The 20,656-nt window shown below is 39.2% G+C and overlaps 1 protein-coding gene across 1 annotated transcript in view; it reads left to right on the top strand.

Moving 5' to 3' along the window:
- The window catches only part of CPED1 (cadherin like and PC-esterase domain containing 1), a 244,549-nt gene that overhangs the window by 220,930 nt on the left and 2,963 nt on the right, over nucleotides 1-20,656 (top strand). Inside the window, exons 19-21 of the mRNA XM_072146984.1 lie at nucleotides 918-1,019; nucleotides 3,433-3,520; nucleotides 18,342-18,488. Coding sequence (XP_072003085.1) covers nucleotides 918-1,019; nucleotides 3,433-3,520; nucleotides 18,342-18,488 — 337 coding nt within the window. The remainder of the gene's footprint in view (nucleotides 1-917; nucleotides 1,020-3,432; nucleotides 3,521-18,341; nucleotides 18,489-20,656) is intronic.

Consider the following 20,656-nt stretch of genomic DNA (forward strand, 5'->3'; position numbering starts at 1 on the left):
AAACTGAAACCTAAAGGGCCTAGTTATTGTTTATTGTTGTACGTTAAATATGTTTTCCCTCAATGGACAATTTTTATCTAAAATACTACTATACATATATATACTTATGGACAGATGAATCTCTGAATGCTGGTGCCCTCCTCATTACTAGTTCCCCCATAGATCATCACTGCATAAGAGATTTCAGTAGAAAATTTGATTATAACTGCAGTTCAGTGTGCGTCGCTCCATTCAAAGTATATGTTGCTGAAAAAGAAGGCCTGTACAGTACTCAGCTTTCATCATCTCCATAGACACTGGAGGGGACATGAATGAGCATGAGGAGAAAAATGATGGAATCATAACAATCACAGGAACGGAGGTCTTTGAGTCTCTTGTGTGAATGATGTGGTGGTGCACATGTTTGACCACTACTCCACTGATAAATATCCCAAAGTGCAACATTCTGTATGTCCAATGGTCCCAAAGACATTCCCCTGTATAGAGTTTTTTTATTTATAGCATCAGGGGTTTTTGTATCAGAAGTTCATATTCCCAGAATACCCCTTTAATTATTATGTTACATAACTTCTATTTGATACCTTGTTCTTGTCCCACCTGGTCACCTGTGAGTATCTGTGTGTGTCATCTAGAATGAAATCATTCTTACTGGAATATCTGCTTGTAAACCTGTTAAAAAAAACTAAATAAAAATATATTTTAGAAATAAAAAAACAATAAATGACCATAACTTATATTGAAACATATACATGTATACAATATAAAATTGGCAACTTTTTTAATACATGTGCAGAACTGTAGGTTATGTTCAACAATAGGCAAGACAATATGACAATGATGCATCCACAATAGATATACTGATTGTAAAGCAATATAGCACAGTGATAAAATTGAACTGACTCTAATCTTCTATGTAGATCTCGTCCCCTTGAGAACACAAATCAGACTGTACTTGTGGCAGGTGGAGTACAATGGCTCAACCCAGATCATCTGCAGATAATTCATAAAGTGCTAAAAAGGTAACACCAATTAACCTGTACAGCATGAACAAGAAAGGCTTAAGTTTATGTCAAGTGAATAAGATTATAATACATAAGTAAAAGATAATTTATGCAATCCTGACCTTTACTGCATTTATAGAAAAATCCAAGAATAAAAGGGACATATAATAGCATAGTGACACACATGGTTTAGGGGTTTATGGCTTTAGGCTCCAAGAAAGTTTTCTGATACATCCAACAGTCAGTAGCCGACGGAAGGTCACAGGATTGGGAAGACTTTAGTCTAATATATGTTTAGTCCACTACATGGGCACATTCAATTGACATATTTTTGAAGTGCTCTGTAATTACTGTGTAAAGTCTGGCAATATTAATAAGCAATCAACAGAAATGCCAGGCATGTCCCTGAGCCTGGAATGTGTCACACATAAAACATTAGACTAAAAATCTCTAATCAGTAGAGGTCAAGCGAGAATACTTGCATGCCAATCCGGTGTGGGTGTAATAGGTACCACATTACTATTATGTACCAAATTTAATACAATATTCTCCCTGTATGTTTCCTTTTATACGTAAAATGATTAATAGACAAAAGATTTTGCTTTTATAAGGTCTCATGCTCACAGAAGTCTTCAGTAAAGTCTTCAGTAGAATTGTATTGTATGGATCCTGAATACGGCTTCCATGGTTTATCATGAGGAGTACTGTATGTTCTTTTATTTTAAATTGTACACATTTCAGAAAATAGAGTAGAAAGTCAAAGATTAGTCCACCATAAGAGTAGACTATGAGTCTTGAGTTTACGTCTGGTCTATAATAAACATCTTTATTTATATAATGCTATCAAATTCAGTAGTGCTTTACAGATCCTGGGGAACAAATACAAATAAAATAAGACATTACAGATTAATAACAGTCATATGGAAAAATAGGAATGAGCCCTGCCCATATGAGCTTACAATTATGAGGAAGAGATATAAGAGCTTGTATAATGGTCCAGCCATTTTCATAACGGAATGGAATAAAAATAATTTAATAAATAAAAATGCTGCTGCTTGAAACAGCCATCTTATATACAAGGTCCATAGTCAGTGGGACTGCAGAGAAGCAATCTTTTGTATAACAGACAGGGGGAGTGCCCAGAATTGGTTAATAAAGAGTTAAAGTTGCATGCAGTTAGCGAGTGTGATAGGCCTGGCTACATAAATGACTACTAATCTTTGTTACTTAATAAATTAATGGAAAAAGAAAATCTCTTCTTCTCTGTATGTTTTGAAGAATATGATTGTGCCCATAATACGGAAACAAGGGCACTCTGCTTGTAATGTATGTGTGACCTCAGTCTTATACTGTAGTTAAAACTACACCAATTGCAACCTTTAAGAGGCAGTACTATCACTGCCTGCAATCAACATGAGACCTTAGTCAAATAGACTAGTTTAAAGTGAACTTTTAGGATCTCCATCAACTCCAACTCTTTGCAATAGGTGTCACTCTATTCATTACTTGGCCCCAGTGTTCCCGAGCACCATTAGTTTCAGAAACCAATATGCTAATAATCATGCTGATCACATGAAATCACAACAGCCTCCATGGACTTCTACTCCTTCACATCCTCCATAGATTTCTTCCCTTCCCCATCTTCCATGAAGGCAGGCTGTGATTTCATGATCAGATGTAATAGGACCTTTGATAATGCCATCCTGGTCACATGACTTTAAGTGCCCAACGATGTAACAGAGCTCCCCATACAGCAGAATATCACAGCCTGTCAATCAGTAACAAGGAGGCAAGGCAATGCACGCAAATTTTAATATGCAGGACTCGCTTAGTGTGATAGACTTACATCAGGTAAGTTGCATATAAGTTCACAAACTGATTTTTGTAACATTGCAGCCATTGAAAGTACCCATTTAGTGATAAAGGCTATGAATTTTAATAATTTTCATAGTTTTTAATAAAGCCTTTATTTTGGGTGGGTTAATTTGCATGACATGTTCCCTTTAAGCTGTTTATTCCATTGTATACTATGGACAGTTCTGTTGTAGGTGCCATGATATTCTGATGCTATGCAAAAATAGAAGTATTTATTTCATAGTAGAGGCTTCAAGCCTGTATATGACTTATACTGAAGAAAGTATGTCTAAAAGAGATTAACAAAAAATACATATAAGATGTACAGTTTTTATTTGAGTGAGTTTTTTTTTGTGTTGATAGAAGCATTTATTCTTTCAAATGTCTACTGTAGTATTAAGCCACTATGGTGGATTAGGCCTTGTGCATATAAAGGGTATCATTAAGGGGTTTTCTTAAAGATTCAACCAGTATATTACACCAGATGCCACATTTTTGAAGCTGTATATCTGCAAGCTTAAACTACTTTGTCTGGATCTGTCATAATGCATCTAAAAAGTGTATTTTGTCTTTCTAGGGAAAACCTTTTGGATATATTGGTAATTATAAAATCTATAGGGATGGGTTTTCACCTTCCAGTGCATGGAATCCGTTCCTTATCACCAGTAAGTATGAATTGCATTGTGCAATATATACAATAAATAATATTTGAGAACATATCTTTAATAATTTACCCCTTTTAAAAAAGCTTCACAGCACTTTTGGAAAATAAGAGTATCCTGCAATTGTTGGAGCATACTTACCACTTAACAAAAATATGCTACCTTATATACTCAAGCATAAGCCGAGGTACATTATTTTAACACAAAAAATTGGGAAAACCTATTGACTCAAGTATAAGCCTAGTATAAAATGAATACCAACAAAGATAGCCACTACAATCAAATGTAATCCCTATACCAATCAAGAGATAAATACCAAAAAGCAGTACATAGGATCAAAAATCATACCACTATCAATACACAAGTACCATATTAGTAGAGAATTATTCAGACTTTATTATACCATAAATTGACACTCAAAAGATATTAAAAACAAGATTAAAACCACAGAAACAACAAAAAAAAGGGTGGTGGTCAGAGTAGTAATAACTATACATCCCTCAGTGGGGTATCACAGTCAGGCACAAAAACGACAATCAGGTTATATATTATAAGGGTAGTACCAATGCCCAAAACAGGGCACAATATAGCCCGCAAGTGCCTACCAATGGTGTTCGAATCACCAGACCACCACCACAGCACCCCGACGTACATTTCACTGTCGCTTCCTCAGGGGGGTGTGCTGTGGTGTGGTCTGTGTGTGGTATATAAACCCAAGGTAGGTACCCCCATATAACAGCCTGAACCAATGGTTAAGCCTACCCAAGAATGTGTATTGTCCAGGCGTGTGTAACTGCGCATACCCTCGGCTGCTGCACACACATCCGGCCACGGGAGCTGAAGTTCCAAAAAAAAATGGCCTAGTATATAGCCTGCCAGCTCATGCCCCCAGTATATAGCCAGAAGCCCCTTATTCCCAGTATATAGACAGCCAGCTCATGCCCCCAGTATACAGCCAACCCTTTACCCCCAGTATATGTCCAGCAGCCCCTACCCCCAGTATATAGCCTGCAGCCCCTTCTCCTAGTATAAAGTTAGATGGTCCCTGCCCCCAGTAGATAGCCTGTAGCCCCTGCCGCAGTATATAGCCCGCAGATCTTTCCCCATTATATAGCTTGCAGATTCTGCCCCTAGTATACAGCCTGCAGCCCCTGCCCCAGTATATAGCCTGCAGCCTCTGCCCCAGTATATAACCAGCGGCCCCTGCCCCCGAGTATATCACCTGCAGCCCCTGCCCCCCAGTATATCACCTGCAGCCCCTGTCCCCCAGTGTATAGCCAGAAGCCCATGACCCCTGTAGCTCCTTCCCGAGGAATGCCCAGCCTATAAGAAAAAAACAAAATGTGTACACACCTTCCGATGCCTCCACGGCAGGTATTTTTCTTTCCATTGATGCTCCAGCTTCGGCTCTGTGTCCCATCGACAGCACCACAGGGATACACAGGGATACAAGAGGACCTGCTGGGGGATGGGCGTAGGAGGAGGAGTACACATTTTGTTTTTTTTTATAGATTTGAGTATAAGTGAGTTAGGTTTTTTAGCACATTTTATACTCAGTTTTTACATATAACTCTCTACTGTGTAACAAAAGTTTATAGGTTAAATTAGCAAAGGCCTTTAAAATGTTTTTACAAGGCACCTCCATTAAGCTATGATAGGCAGAACTCAATGAATGAGGTAACTCAATGAATGAATAGGATAATACAACAGACCGTCAATGGGGGTTATCTTATTATTATCTACAGTCACCGGCCACTTTATTAGGTACACCATGCTAGTAACGGGTTGGACCCCCTTTTGCCTCCAGAACTGCCTCAATTCTTTGTGGCATAGATTCAACAAGGTTCTGGAAGCATTCCTCAGAGATTTTGGTCCATATTGACATAATGGCATCACACAGTTGCCGCAGATTTGTCAGCTGCACATGCATGATGCGAATCTCCCGTTCCACCCCATCCCAAAGATGCTCTATTGGATTGAGATCTGGTGAACTCAGTACAGTAAACTCATTGTCATGTTCAAGAAACCAGTCTGAGATGATTCCAGCTTTATGACATGGCGCATTATCCTGCTGAAAGTAGCCATGTTGGGTACATTGTGGCCAAAAAGGGATGGACATGGTCAGCAACAATACTCAGGTAGGCTGTGGCGTTGCAACGATGCTCAATTGGTACCAAGGGGCCCAAAGAGTGCCAAGAAAATATTCCCCACATCATGACACCACCACCATCAGCCTGAACCGTTGATACAAGGCAGGATGGATCCATGCTTTCATGTTGTTGACGCCAAATTCTGACCCTACCATCCGAATGTCGCAGCAGAAATCGAGACTCATCAGACCAGGCAACGTTTTTCCAATCTTCTACTGTGCAATTTCGATGAGCTTGTGCAAATTGTAGTCTCAGTTTCCTGTTCTTAGCTGAAAGGAGTGTGGTCTTCTGCTGCTGTAGCCCATCTGCCTCAAAGTTCGACGTACTGTGCATTCAGAGATGCTCTTCTGCCTACCTTGGTTGTAACGGGTGGCGATTTGAGTCACTGTTGCCTTTCTATCAGCTCGGACCAGTCTGCCCATTCTCCTATGACCTCTGGTATCAACAAGGCATTTCCGCCCACAGAACTGCCGCTCACTGGATGTTTTTTCTTTTTCGGACCATTCTCTGTAAACCCTAGAGATGGTTGTGCCTGAAAATCCCAGTAGATCAGCAGTTTCTGAAATACTCAGACCAGCCCTTCTGGCACCAACAACCATGCCACGTTCAAAGGCACTCAAATCACCTTTCTTCCCCATACTGATGCTCGGTTTGAACTGCAGGAGATTGTCTTGACCATGTCTACATGCCTAAATGCCGCCATGTGATTGGCTGATTAGAAATTAAGTGTTAACGAGCAGTTGGACAGGTGTACCTAATAAAGTGGCCGTTGAGTGTATAAAATGTAAACTGTCGATTTTTGGTTCATGTCTGATATATTTGTCACTTTGGAGTCTAAATCTTCATTCTCTAATAACAGAGCTGTTCTTTCACCTGTTTTTTTCTTTGCTTCTTTTTAATATATGTTGTTCCTCACAAAAATTATACAAAGACTAAGGGCAGTTGGTGCGCCCAAACCGCATCAGATGGAGAGTCTGTTTGTGATACCCATGTTTTAAGAAAACCTAATAAAGTATTAAAAATTTTAACTCCAGTGCTGGGATATTGGGGCAGATTTACTTACCCGGTCCGTTCGCGATCCAGCGGCGCGTTCTCTGTGGTGGATTTGCGTCCGGCCGGGATTCATCAAGGCAGTTCCTCCGACGTCCACCAGGTGGCGCTGCTGCGCTGAAGTTCCCTGAAATGCACCGAAGTTCACGATCCTATCCTGGATGAAGGTGACTGCAAGCTCCGCGACACAATTTCCTTTTTTAAATGCGGCGGTTTTTCCGAATCCGTTGGGTTTTCGCTCGGCCACGCCCCCCGCTTTCCGTCGCGTGCATGCCGGTGCCGATGCGCCACAATCCGATCGCTTGCGCCGAAATCCCGGGGCAATTCAGGTACAATCGGCGCAAATCTGAAATATTCGGGTAACACGTTGGGAAAACGCGAATAGGGTAAATGACCCCCATTGTGTTCTTTGCAAAGGCATTTGACACTGCCCCTCATAGACATCTGATGGATAAAGGTTGATTGGTTTGACAGGAATCATTTGCAATTGGATTGAGAACTGGCTGAAGGATCGTATCCAGAGAGTTGTGGTCAATGATTCCTACTCAGAATGGTCACCAGTTATAAGTGGTGTACCCCAGGGTTCTGTACTTGGCTCACAACTATTTAATTTATTTATTAAGGATATAGGGGTAGGAATTAATAACACTGTGTCTATTTTTGATAATGACACCAAGCTGTGGAGTGTTATACAGTCAATGGAGGATGTTCATAGGCTGCATGATGACTTGGCCAAACTGATAAGTGTTTAGTCGTCCACTTGGAAAATGAGGTTCACTGTGGATAAATGTAATGTTATGCACCAGGGGACTAATAATCCAAAGGCAAAATATGTCATTGGGGGAATTAATCTGGAAGAGTCCCTTTTATGAGAAGGACATGGGTGTACTAGTAGATCATAAATTAAATATCAGCATGCAATGTCAATCAGCTGCCTCTAAAGCCAGCAAGATCTTGTGATGTATAAAAAGTGGTATGGAATCTCGGTATACGGATGTAATATTACCACTGTACATGGCATTGCTTCAGTTTTACCTGGAATATGCTGTCCAGTTCTGGGCACCATTCCATAAAAAGGATGTCCTGGAGCTGGAGAGTGTACAACGAAGAGCCACAAAAATGATAAGGGGTATAGAGGGTCTCAGTTATGAGGGAAGATTAAAACAACTACATTTATTTAGTCTGGAAAAGAAACGACTAAGAGGGGACATGATTAATTTATATAAATATATGAATGGTCCATACAAAAAATATGGTGGAAAGTTGTTCCATATTAAATCAAATCAAAAGACAAGGTGGCGGTGTCTCCATCTGAAGAAAGCAAGGTTGAATCACCGGAGGTGACAGGGCTTTATTTTACTATGAGACCTGTCAATATGTGGAATAGCCTGCCTCAGGTGCTGTTCAGAGTAGGGACAGCAGAAGGCTCCAAGAAGGGTCTAGATGCCTTTTTACAATTCTATATATCATAACTGTCAATGTTATTGAGGTGTAAAAAGGCATCTATTTTTACACCTTAATAACATTGATTGTTATGTTATATAGAATTGTTTCCCCTTAATCCCTTCCTCATCCAATCCCTTCCCTACCTTCCATTCCTTGGTTGAACTTGTTGGACATGAGTCTTTCTGCAACAGTATAAACTATGATACTATGACTTGGGCTACAAAGAGGAGCGACGGCTTCCAATTGGCCACAACATGGATTCTCGCACCCAAAAAAATGGATTGTGACAATTTGAGAGTCAAATGAGGATCTGAATACTTATGACCATTTGATATTTCAGCTTTTCCTGTTTAATAAATTATCAAAAATATACATTTCTTGATTTTTTTTCCTTCCAAGATGGAGGACAGCAATTTAAAAATTATTTTATTCAGTAACTAGAGAGTTAGTTAGGAGCTAAGGGATTGAGATGGCGTAAACTTTCTCTTTCTCTCTTTGATTTGGGGGATTGAAAGCTGAATAGATGGTGACAGTGGAGCTGCTGGTGGTGGTATCACATCTTCCCTTTGCTGAACCCACAGGAGGTGGTGGTATAGACAGAGCCAACTGAAGCAGCAGAGGGAGCCTCAGGTGTCTGCAGGCTTTCTTGGTGTCTCATCCACTGCAGCTCATGTTTAATTTTCAGGTGCCTGGTCATACATGAGGTGCCCAGATTGTCAAGCCTATTTGTTTGCTGGGTTCCTGGGAGCACTCAGTAGTAGCAGGCAACATAGTGACTATTGGCTGATCGCTGCACACTGGCACCTTTTCATTGTTGTCTGAACTATCACTATATTTCACCCAAGTAGGGTCTATGACCTCATTGTCCCCCCTAGCTTCTTCTACCACCAAGATCTCACCACTGCCCCTTTTCTCAACCACAGCAGTTGGCAGTTAGGTTTTATCATCATCATATATCTCTTCTGATGGTTGCTGTCCACAGCCTCATACTCCAGCACAAGGTCTTGGTAATCTTGCAGCATTTGAGCATGATGAAGATAATCCCATGGAAGCTGAGGTATTGTCTTCCATGTAATCGACCATTACCTCAATTTGTGTGACCTATTGGGGGCTGCACACCCTTGCACCAGCTTCCACCATAAGAACTTGGAGTAGCAAAAGACAGAACAACTCTCACTACAGCACAAGCTCCATCACCACCAGCACCACCAAGACCATGGCCCAGAACTTATATACATTTTAATTCCCCGTATATGCAAATTTTCTAAAAAGGCTACTGGGGCATGGAGTAGCCGGAGCTGAGGCTACACGGCGCGGCTACTCCACGCCCCAGTAGCCTCTTGCGTTCCGCCTACCTATGCATCTTCAGTGCGCAGCTCCTGTTAGCTGCGCATACTCGTCTGCAAAGTCGGGTTCTGCGCAGAGAGCAGGCAGCCAGCTGCGCAGTCTCGGCTCCAAAGACGTAGCTACTGCTCATGCGCAGAACCCGGCTTTGGTATACGAAATGCAAGAGGCTACTGGGGCGTGGAGTAGCCGCTCCGTGTACTCCACGCCCCAGTAGCATCTTTAGAAAATTTGCATATTAGGGGAATTAGAATGTATAAAAGTTCTGGGCCACAAACAAATTAGCCCTAAAAGGGCTATAGTACTCTATATTTGAGGAACCTGCCACCAGATCTACCTTAATAGGTAGTGGTGATAGATTTCCTTTAACACTTGTAAACTGTGAAGTGTGAAGTAACACTGACGCAAATAAGAATAGTATTTTAAGTTTACACTGGATGATGCCATAACTGTAAACTATACTTCAACAACAACTTTAAGATTTTGATTGAACTGCAATCTATAATAATTATTGTTATTATTATTATTGTTATTATTATGAGGGCTTTAAAGTTTTGCTGGATGATACAGGACCAGCAAACTGTAATATAACAGCACCTTTCAGATTTTGATACAACTGCTATAATGCTACAGCACCTTTCAGATTTTGATGCAATTGGAAACTATAATGTGACAACTCCTTTTAGATTTATAATGCAACAATTTTCTCTTCTGTGTGTAATGGGGCCTGGACTTGTGAACCTGCTCCTATACTGCAGTCACATGTCCAGCATGGCCAATCGGATACATCCCCACAGAGGACATTACTGTGGTTAATAAGGGGCTGCAAACTGGTTAATTGGCTGCTCAGCAGTCAATCAAACAGATTGTTCCTAAACAAGATCCCAAAGCACAGATAACAGAGTCTGTTCGTCATTGGTTGTCGTGGGTGCCGAACCCGCTAAATGCAGTTTTTAATTTCGGGGTTTGGTCATCACTAATCACAAAGTTTCAGAATGGAGATGTCTGTCTGGTTTTAATACAAAATGTGGGTTTCATAAAAAATCGATAGTGGATTTAATTTGAATATTAATGAAAATAGATATCCAGTGTAAGCCCTTAAAGTTAAATGAAAGTTCTGACATGATACTGACTAATGCTCGATATAAAATAGTCAACGGAGAATAGTCTGCACATCTGGAGGTAAAATGGAGTATGTTCCATGCCTGTTCCCAATTCCCATATTGTGCACAGTCTCCTGGATTGGTTCCGGTTTCTGTCACAGATCATCTTATCAGATGCAAAGTCAGCTGATGTCATGCATTTATATAGTTACAGCACAACATAAAAGAACATGCCTTACTAGTACAAGTTACAGCAAAAACATACACTAACACTGGCATATGGGAATCAGCAGCTTAAAATGAGCTGTGCTATTTGTTACATGTATACTGCACATTTGGATTTAGTTTCTATATCCACACTGAGATTAAACTCTGTGGTATAACTGATCTTACATCTGGTCAAAATAACCATGCTAGACTATGGCAACCCCAGAATAAGAAATTATATTATGGAGGGTTTGGGTGGATCTCAGACTTATCCCTGAATATGATTTCTATATTGCTTTACAAGTATCAGCTGCATATAATGTGGTTCATATTCTGTCCACTTTTTGGTTGCTATCCTTGACCTCAAATTAAGTAAAGAATTATTCTATATTTTTGTTCCACTTGAATGAGGCTTGGGTTCACTCTATTAAAAGTTATTGGTCATGCTGTGAGTGTTGCCCAAAAACATGCAATGCAAGCCGATGCATTTTGTTGGTCTATTAGGTAGACAGTGACTGTACATTCTAGTACTTGTGTGCTAGGGTGTAATGTTTCTAAATTGCTATAGAGCCCCCTATTCTTAGTAGATGAGTATGAATAATGTAAATAGTTGTTGAATCGATTAATCACAAAATTGCTAATTTTTACGTTAATGTTATACACCTAATTTTTTCCATTCAAGGTTTATTTAACCATGGTATATATATTTTCATACAATGCTTTTCAGCAAGTTTAGTTACAAATTGTATTCTTTTAACTTCGGACTTTTCTTGATCTATCGGTAAGTTACACTATAGGAAAACAAAGATCTATTTCTCATCTTATTATTAGGCCTGCAGTTAAAAATTAGCCTTTAATGTGACCCCACTAAAATCCATGATACCTTAATCAGACCACCAACGTTTTACCCAAACATTACCATTATTGAAATTTTGCACCAGATCTTTTTACTGCATAATACAAGCCATGAGGCAAACTGAATCCATGTGGTATATATCCAAATGATTTTCATATGTTGTATTTTTCAGTGTAAAATATAAGTCTGTGTTACAAGTAAGTAGTAATCTAAAGCACATGCTCAACTTTTCCAAGCAGCATCCAAATCCAGACAGGCTTTCTAGCATTTGTATAATCATGTCAATTCGAATATCTAGAAAAGGGTTAACATCTGACAGTCCAGTCATCAAATAAAAAATAAAATTATTGCAAAGAATTGTGCGGCCTATATTTTAAAATGCTGCAACATAACTCTGCCCATATGTATAGCACTGGCTGTGCTCCATGTGTACAGAAAAGTGGTCGCATAACGCATCCAAGGTGACTAGCAGACATTCCCGACACTGTCTGCTCAGTATGACCCAACAACCACACAGTAAACACAAAAAGAATGTCTCCATTGAGGGGAATTACATCATTTTAAGTACATGCTGCCGCCGTATGTGATACCATGTTAAACAGAAAAAAACATTAAATAAGCCCCAGTTTATCTTTTAAGCTAGTTAAGGTACTTAGATGTTTGAATACAAAGTGCATAGTCTATATTCAGCAAAGATATCATCAAGAAGTCTTAGTTGTTCTTTACTTAATATATGATGCATTCTGACCATCACCTCACTGGTACCGATTGATGATAAGCCTACGTTTCAAGAATAAAAATTTTGTTCCTGTATTTTGTTTTATTTTACCTTTATGATTAGAAGTTTATGGTTTAGAAAATGTTTGCAACTATCAAAGAGACAATTTGTAGGATAATCTTAATAGTTTTTTAACATAAACATATAAAAGTACAGGCAGTCCCCGGGTTACGTATAAGATAGGTTCTGTAGATTTGTTCTTAAAGGAAACCTACCACTTGAAATGGCAGGTTTAAGAAGAAAACACCGAGCACAAGCTCAGGGTGAGCTGGTGCCGGAGCTTATTTTTGTTAGTGTTTTAAACCGCTGTATCGCGGTTTAAAACACTTTTTAAACTTTATAGCCGGCGCAGAGAGGTACGCGCTCGGCGCTTACCATGTGCGCGACCGTGCGCGCGGCTACATAGGAAGTGAAGGAGAGCCGCGCGCATGGTAAGCGCCGAGCGCGTACCTCCCTGCGCCGGCTATACAGTTTAAAAAGTGTTTTAAACCGCGATACAGCGGTTTAAAACACTAACAAAAATAAGCTCCGGCACCAGCTCACCCTGAGCTAGTGCCCGGTGTTTTCTTCTTAAACCTGCCATTTCAAGTGGTAGGTTTCCTTTAAGTTGAATATGTATGTAAGTCGGAACTGTATATTTTATTATTGTAACCCCAGCCAAATTTTTTTTGGTCTCTATGACAATTGGATTTTAAAACTTTTGGGTTGTTAACAGCATCCTTCCCAATGACCTCACTGATTATAAGATGTCAATATAACATGCATAAAGTTATAAAAAATGTTGTCACGCTCTAAAGATTAAAGCATCTTAACATCACTGTACACTGACAAGCAAAGGGGCAATATCTCATCATCCAGTACAGCTTTGGAAGCAAGGCTGCCATCATTGTGTAGACAATCATCTTGAATATCCCATACATAAATTTGACTTGCAACTATTTAGCATATGCTTAGTTATAAAGATACATGAATCCATGTGGGCATGCTCTTGATCAAATTCAAGCATGTCTTGACCAAAATTCAAGTCTTTTTTACACATCCCCTGATAGTGTATACAAGTTGACTTGAGTATGAATATAGGTTTTTCTTTAATTTTACCCACAAGTGTTATATTTTGATCTTTGGGGACCAATCCAACTTTACTTTATTGCCATTGAGTCATTAGTTTGCCAATCTTGGTGTTTGCTTTGGGTCATTGTCCTGCTGGAATACTATGTCCTCCATTTCATACTCATAGTACAAAGTAACTCATGTTGTAGGATACTCACATATAGCTCGTTGAGATCGCCATCAATCCTGGTCAAGTATCCACCACCTTTGGCTGTGAATCAACCCCATATAATTAGGTTTTCTCCACCAAACTTAACAGTTCCTTCAAAATCTCAAAACCATTTGCAGACCTCAGAATCCAGTTTATTGACTTGCATCTAAAAGCTCAAAATTGCCTTTTTCCAATCTTCTACTGTACACTTTTAATGTCTTTTATCAAACCTGATCCAATACTTCTTGATATTGAAGTTGAGGCTTCTTTTTTAGGGAGGCGTTTACTTTCAGATTAGAGTAATGCACATCTGACAATGCTTGCATCGATCTCACTACTTTGAAGTATACAAGCCACCACCACTGCTGTGACTGTTGTTCCAAAAGTGATGGTGAGCAAACTTGTTGCTTCTTACATTTTGCATGGACATACACCTCTCTGCTTTGGGAAGAATGGAGAGACTTAATTTGGTATTCTTTCATGGCACCCATATGAATTTTCTTGTCCAAAAGACTGCTTTTAACCCCTTCCCGATGCGCGCCGTACTAGTACGGCGCGTGCCTGGTCCCAGTGCATGGAGAGGGCTCGGCCCGCAGCAATATTGCAGCAAAGGCATATTGCAGCAAAGGCTTACCGCTAACACCTGCGATCGGTGCTAGCACCGTTCGCGGGTGTTTTCACCTAGATCACCAGATTGTCACTCCCCAATGATGTCACGGGGAGCGGCGATCCGTCGCCATGGTAGCCTCGGGTGTTCCGAATACCCGAGGCTACTTCGTTTTAACCCATGAATTACAATGTGCTAATTGCACATTGTAATGAATGGGGAGTAAAATCCACATATACTGCCATACAGTAGTATGGCAGTATATTATAGGATGAATCAGACTACATAGGGTTAGAGTACCCTAGGGAGTCTGAAAAATAGTAAAATTAAAAATAAAAAAAGTTAAAAAAAATTATAATAAAAAAACCTAAAAATTCAAATTACCCCCCTTTCCCTAGAACTGATATAAATAGACAGTAAAAATCATAAACACATTAGGTATCGCCGTGTCCAAAAATGCCCGATCTATCAAAATATAATAATGGTTTTTCACTGCGTTTAACCCCGTAACGGAAAACAGCGTCCAAAGTCGAAAATGGCATTTTTTTGCCATTTTGAAAAATATAAAAAAATTTATAAAAAGTGATCAAAAGGTCGCACAGTCCCAAAAATTATAGCAATGAAAACGCCATCAAAATTTGCAAAAAATGACACTACCCACAGCTCCGTACACCAAAGTATGAAAATGTTATTGGCACCAGAAGATGGCAAAATAAAAAAAATATATTTTGTACAGGAGGTTTTAATTTTTTTAAATGAAAACATTATAAAACCTATACAAATTTAGTATCCACGTGATCGTACTGACCCAAAGAATAAGGTAGATATGTAATTTGGGACGCAGATTGAAAGCTGTAAAATCCAAGCTCACTGCATTTGGAATTTTTTTTCCCGCTTCCCAGTACACGCCATGGAATATTATATACCGTCACTATGAAGTGCAATTTGTTATGCAGAAAATAAGCCAACACAGCTCTTTATGTGAAAAAATAAAAAAGTTATAGATTTTTTAAGTTGGTGAGTGAAAAATGGAAGTGAAAAAACTGAAAAAGGCCAAGTCGTTAAGGGGTTAACTGCTTACAGACTGAGCCATTGGGGAATGTTAGACCAGGTTGTAATTTGTAGTAATCTAGAAGAAAAAATATTGTTTCACCCCAATAGCAATGCACGTATATGACTAGAATCTGCATGACTAAGTATATGTTAATTATTTGCAAGTCAAATTTATGTATGAGATAGCCAAGATGATGGAAGGTTGACATTCAAAGCTGCAGTGAATGGTGAGATATAGAGCCTGAAAGTCAAAAGTTCAAAATGTTACCATTTTGATTGTCAGTGTACATGACACGAGATGTTTCTGATTATGATCACAAGGCACTAGAGCATCTAGAGCTATAAATAATAATAATGATTCCTTCATTTATATAGAGCACACAGAACTTGCCAAATCGGGCCCTGTCCCTAATGGGGCTCACAATTGAGCTTTCTTATTATCCTATTAAAGGCATAAGTAACTCTGGTCTCTGTAGTGTCTTTAGAAAAAAAAGAAAAGAACAGCTAAAGAAGCCTTGAAGAGAGATACTGACTGTAGGCCAGTTTAGTTAATCCCAACACAGACTCCAACATCTTGCTAACAGGCTCTTTATGAACATGAATGGATTTTCATCTGGTATCTGTTTTAGACACATCATACTCCTTGACAAGTTGAAATCTTTCTTTTTATGTCTGACGTGGTTGTAACATTGAGGATGGTTTTATTTATGGCTAATTAGAAGAACCCCATCACAAACAGGGACATGACTTTTTCCATGAATCTTCTGGAGGTCATCTACTTCTTCCTGTGCTTAGGACTGAAGACAGACAGATCAGAGAATTTGCTGACTTCTCAACTCTAATTTCCAAAGTCAATTTGTTCACGACCAGGGTAGATACATTTCACAAAGTTTAGCCTTTAATTGTATTTGTAATTTACATTTGTAATTTCATATTTATTCTTCATTTTATTGATTAGTTTGAAAACTGTCTTGTTCAGAAATTAACCCAAATAAGTATGCCAAACCAAAGTGTACTTGGTTTGATATTACCTTGGCTATAGGTTAGTTTTTATGGATTGCATAAATATATATTGATGTATAAATCATATATACTATAGATCATACTTTTTTGTCATCTTCTGTTTGCTCTTTGCTTTTCTGTCCTTACAAATCTGAAAATTCTGTTAAAAATTGTAACCAACTGAAGTCATCAGAAAGAAACCTGTCTACTGCTGGTGCTGTTTGCCATATTGATTGCCTTCATTTTTGACTGGCAGGCTTAATCTGTCAGTTATTCAGCATACATGTGTATGACAAATATTTTGTAATTTTCTGTATTGTAATAACGGTGGATAATAGAAAGCTTCTAGAGCACACATTGATTTCTTTTAAAAGACTTATCAATTCTGTAGGGTACATTACTTTTTTAAAGAGGTTAGTCTAAGGTTTAATGTTATCACATGGGCATCTATATGCATCTATCTATATTCATATCAGGCTATGCATTTGCACTGCTGCTTCATTAACTGTCTTTGAAAATATCATAAAGAATAGATTCCTGCCCCTTCATTTAATCTGGGTTTGATCCACAAGGTCAACCTCATTTCCACCAATCAGCCTGTTATTCCCTATCATGTGGATCTCTTCACACTACCCATCTAAGTAAAATGCACACTATGATCTAGGAGTATAAAGCAACCAATTGTATATGTGAACTCTAAACAACATAACAATTGGACAGTCATTGTAGATGTCTTACAGTATATTGATCTAGACTGAAGACTATGGGGGTCATTTACTAAGGGCCCGATTTGCATTTTCCCGACGTGTTATCCGAATATTTCCGATTTGCGTTGATTTTTCCTGAATTGCCCCGGGTTTTTGGCGCATCAGCACCGGCATGCACGTTACGAAAAACGGGGGGCGTGGCCGAACGAAAACCCGACGGATTCGGAAAAACTGCAGCATTAAAAAAAAAAAAAAGTGTCGCTCGGCACACCCTTACCTTCACTCAGCCCGGCTCGGTGTACTCCAGTGCGTTCCGATGCTTTTCAGTGCAGCAGCGACATCTGGTGGACGTCGGAGGAACTGCCTTAGTGAATCGCCGGAAGACCCGAATCCACTACAGAGAACGCGCCGCTGGATCGCGAATGGGCCGGGTAAGTAAATCTGCCCCAATATCATATAATTTCTTATTAGCAGTTTCTAAATCTAATGTTAGTTATCTGATATAGAACAAAGCTGATGTGATGATAAGCACTGATGTACAAGGTTAGGCTGGCTGCACACAAACATGTTCAGCCTGTGAAAACTCACACATATGGTAGTCCAATGCCAGGGCTTAACACATTGCACAGGATGGGAGTCCTTGCATCACAGAGAAATATGATGCAACAACTTCTTGTCTGCTGGATGACCTTCAGTTCCAGCACTGGAAGAACATGCTCGTCTGCAGTTGCCCTGTCCTAACCTACAAAGTGGAATCTTAAAGGACATCTACCATCAGGATCAAGGATTGTAAACCAAGCATACTGACATACTGGTGTGAATCCCCTCTAGCAGGATCTGTTCTTTTAGCTTCTTATTCTCTGTTTTTTCACTTGAAAAGGCTTTTACAATTATGAAAATTAGCCTAAGGGACTTGGGGCTCCATAGGTGTTAATGGAACCTGGAGCCCCTGAGTCTCATTTGCATAATTTGTAAAGTCCCTTTTCTTAAAAACAAGGGCATAGTAAACTTAAATAAAAGCAGATCCTGTCAGAGGGAGCACACACCAGTATGTCACTGTGCTTGGTTTACGATCCTTCATCCTGGTGATAGATGTCCTCTAAACATAAACTCAGCATGCTCTAAAAGAAAATATAGACAGGCGTTAATGTTGTCAGACAACCCCTATATATTTAATTATATTTTATTTTTGGATATTTTTACTTTTCATGCCAACTTGACATTTAGATACAGTAATTATTGTTCTGTATTTTTACACAGGTCCAAGTGAAGCAGTTATCAGGTGAAAACCGTCTCATCCTGAAGACAGCTAAGCTATATGGTTATGAAGTAGTTGATACATTTAGTATTACCATGGGACGCTACAAGGAATTCCTGCAGGGAAAATGTGGATGTCACTTTCATGAGGTATTTAGCATTTTAGATGTTCTTATCTACTTTGGCTATAATGGATAAGAATCAGTTGCTAGAAATAAAAGATGCTACAAATGAAACAAACTTTAGGCATTAGATTCTTACAGGAGGTTTCCAGGATTATGATAGTGATACTTCTTTAATATTAGATCAGTGATAAACAGGTAGGTGCCACCTGGATGAGTAGAGGAAGCAACTGTGAGTCAGACTCTATTAATCTCCAAATGATAACCTGTCCTAATGGTATTGGAAAACCATTTAGAATGAAGCCTGGAAACTGTGCAAAGAAACATTATACAAATTTCCAATATGTTTTTAGTGTCAATTCCTAGTTCTTTTCTAGATCTCCGCTTGCTGTCATTCAGCAGGAAGTTTAATTGTTTACTTCTTGTGAATAAACCAGCCCCTGGTCATGTGACGTCACACAGGTACACGGCTTGTTATAGCCCATGGCTCGGATTCCTCTCTGTGATAGTAATTAGCCTCACACCTGTGTGATATCACATGGCCACTGACCGGGTTCTAACTACAGGAAATAAAGAATGAGTTTGCAGAGATCTAGAAAACCAGGAGGAATTAATACAGAAAGTACATTGGAAAAAAAATATTTCCTTTTGAAAGAAACATGACATGCTTTTTAAAGGAGGTTTCCTTTATAGGCGTTTATGACATACACAATGCAGAAATGGCACCTTAGTTGGTCAGTAAAAGCAAGTCCCCGGTACTTCAAGGCTAGGCCTGCTTACAGGTGGACAAATAGAGATAAGGGATACCTTGATGAAAACATCTGCTTATGCTCTTCCTGTTGTATGCCAAAAATGTCTTGTGGAAAAGTTCCATAATACATTGAAAAGTGGGGTTTCACTTCAATGACCCAGACAGATGACATGTTCTGTTATATCTCTGTAACATGCCAGAATATGTGTAAAGATAAAGCTTCACTTAGAAGAAGATGACGAGCTGTAGGACATGTTATTGTGCAGGTCAGTTACAGAGCAGGATCAGTGCAAACAAAACTCAGGCAGAAGATTCTCCCTAGAACACACAGCTTTAGGAAGTCACTGAACCTATTTGTAGTGTGACCCTTTACTAAGGCCACATGCTCACCACACAGATCATACATCAATGCAAGTTGTCTTAACCTAATTGTCTTATTCTGATGCTTAAGGAATGTGTGTGATGTTGATCTCTACGTGACATAGAGACAATCTAAGTGGCTTTCTGAAAGATGCTATGCGTAAACGCTCTAAGGTAAAGAAAACCAAAGTTATTGTTCGGATGTGCAGACATGTAGTTGTCTGTACCTAGAGAATGCAAAAACTGAAAACGATAGAACAGCATCAGCTTACTTATATAAAGAACACTATATACAGCTATATAACACACAACAGATCATGTATGCCACCTCTTCTGGAAATTATGAGGCTCTTTTGAAGTAATGGGACACTTTACATGGTTAATACAGGACAGGCAATTCTTTGTGGCTTGATCCCTTTACTGAATGGAATGACTATAGAAAAGGAAGTCATGACAGACAGGGTGTTGGCACTAAAAGTAGCCAGTTTATCAGTAAAAATAGATGGCATTTCAGGTTAGCACTGGGTAGGGGACACTTTTTGAAGGTTATTGTGAGTGCCTTTTCCCACATAACAGTTATCTGTCCCCTGTCCTTCTACAGCCAGGACTTTGCAATTTTTGTGTTTCTCATCATGACATTGTACAATCCATCGTTTTTTTCTTTAATTTTTTTTTTTTTGAGAGATGAAATGCATTTTACAATTTTGGATGTCTAACTTTTTGACATAATATTATTATTATTTAATTCTTGCAAAGATTTTTAATTCATGCATGTACAGGCGGGTCCCCTACTTAAGAACACCCAACTTACAGATGACCCCTCGTTACAAACGGCCCTCTGGATTTTGGTAATTTACTGTACTTTAGCCTTAGGCTACAATAAACAGCTATACCAGTTATTACAGGTGTCTGAAGCTTTATGGTTAATCCTGATTCTTATGACAATACAACAGACCCAAAAAATTCTGCCTGGAGCTACAATTATAAAGTATACAGTTCCGACTTACATACAAATTCAACTGCCTGTATGTCTTTTATCATGCAGCACAAATAACATGTTACCTTCGTTTTCTTGGTCAGTATTA

This window comes from Engystomops pustulosus, chromosome 4, assembly GCF_040894005.1.
Source record: "Engystomops pustulosus chromosome 4, aEngPut4.maternal, whole genome shotgun sequence".
Lineage (NCBI taxonomy): Eukaryota > Metazoa > Chordata > Amphibia > Anura > Leptodactylidae > Engystomops > Engystomops pustulosus.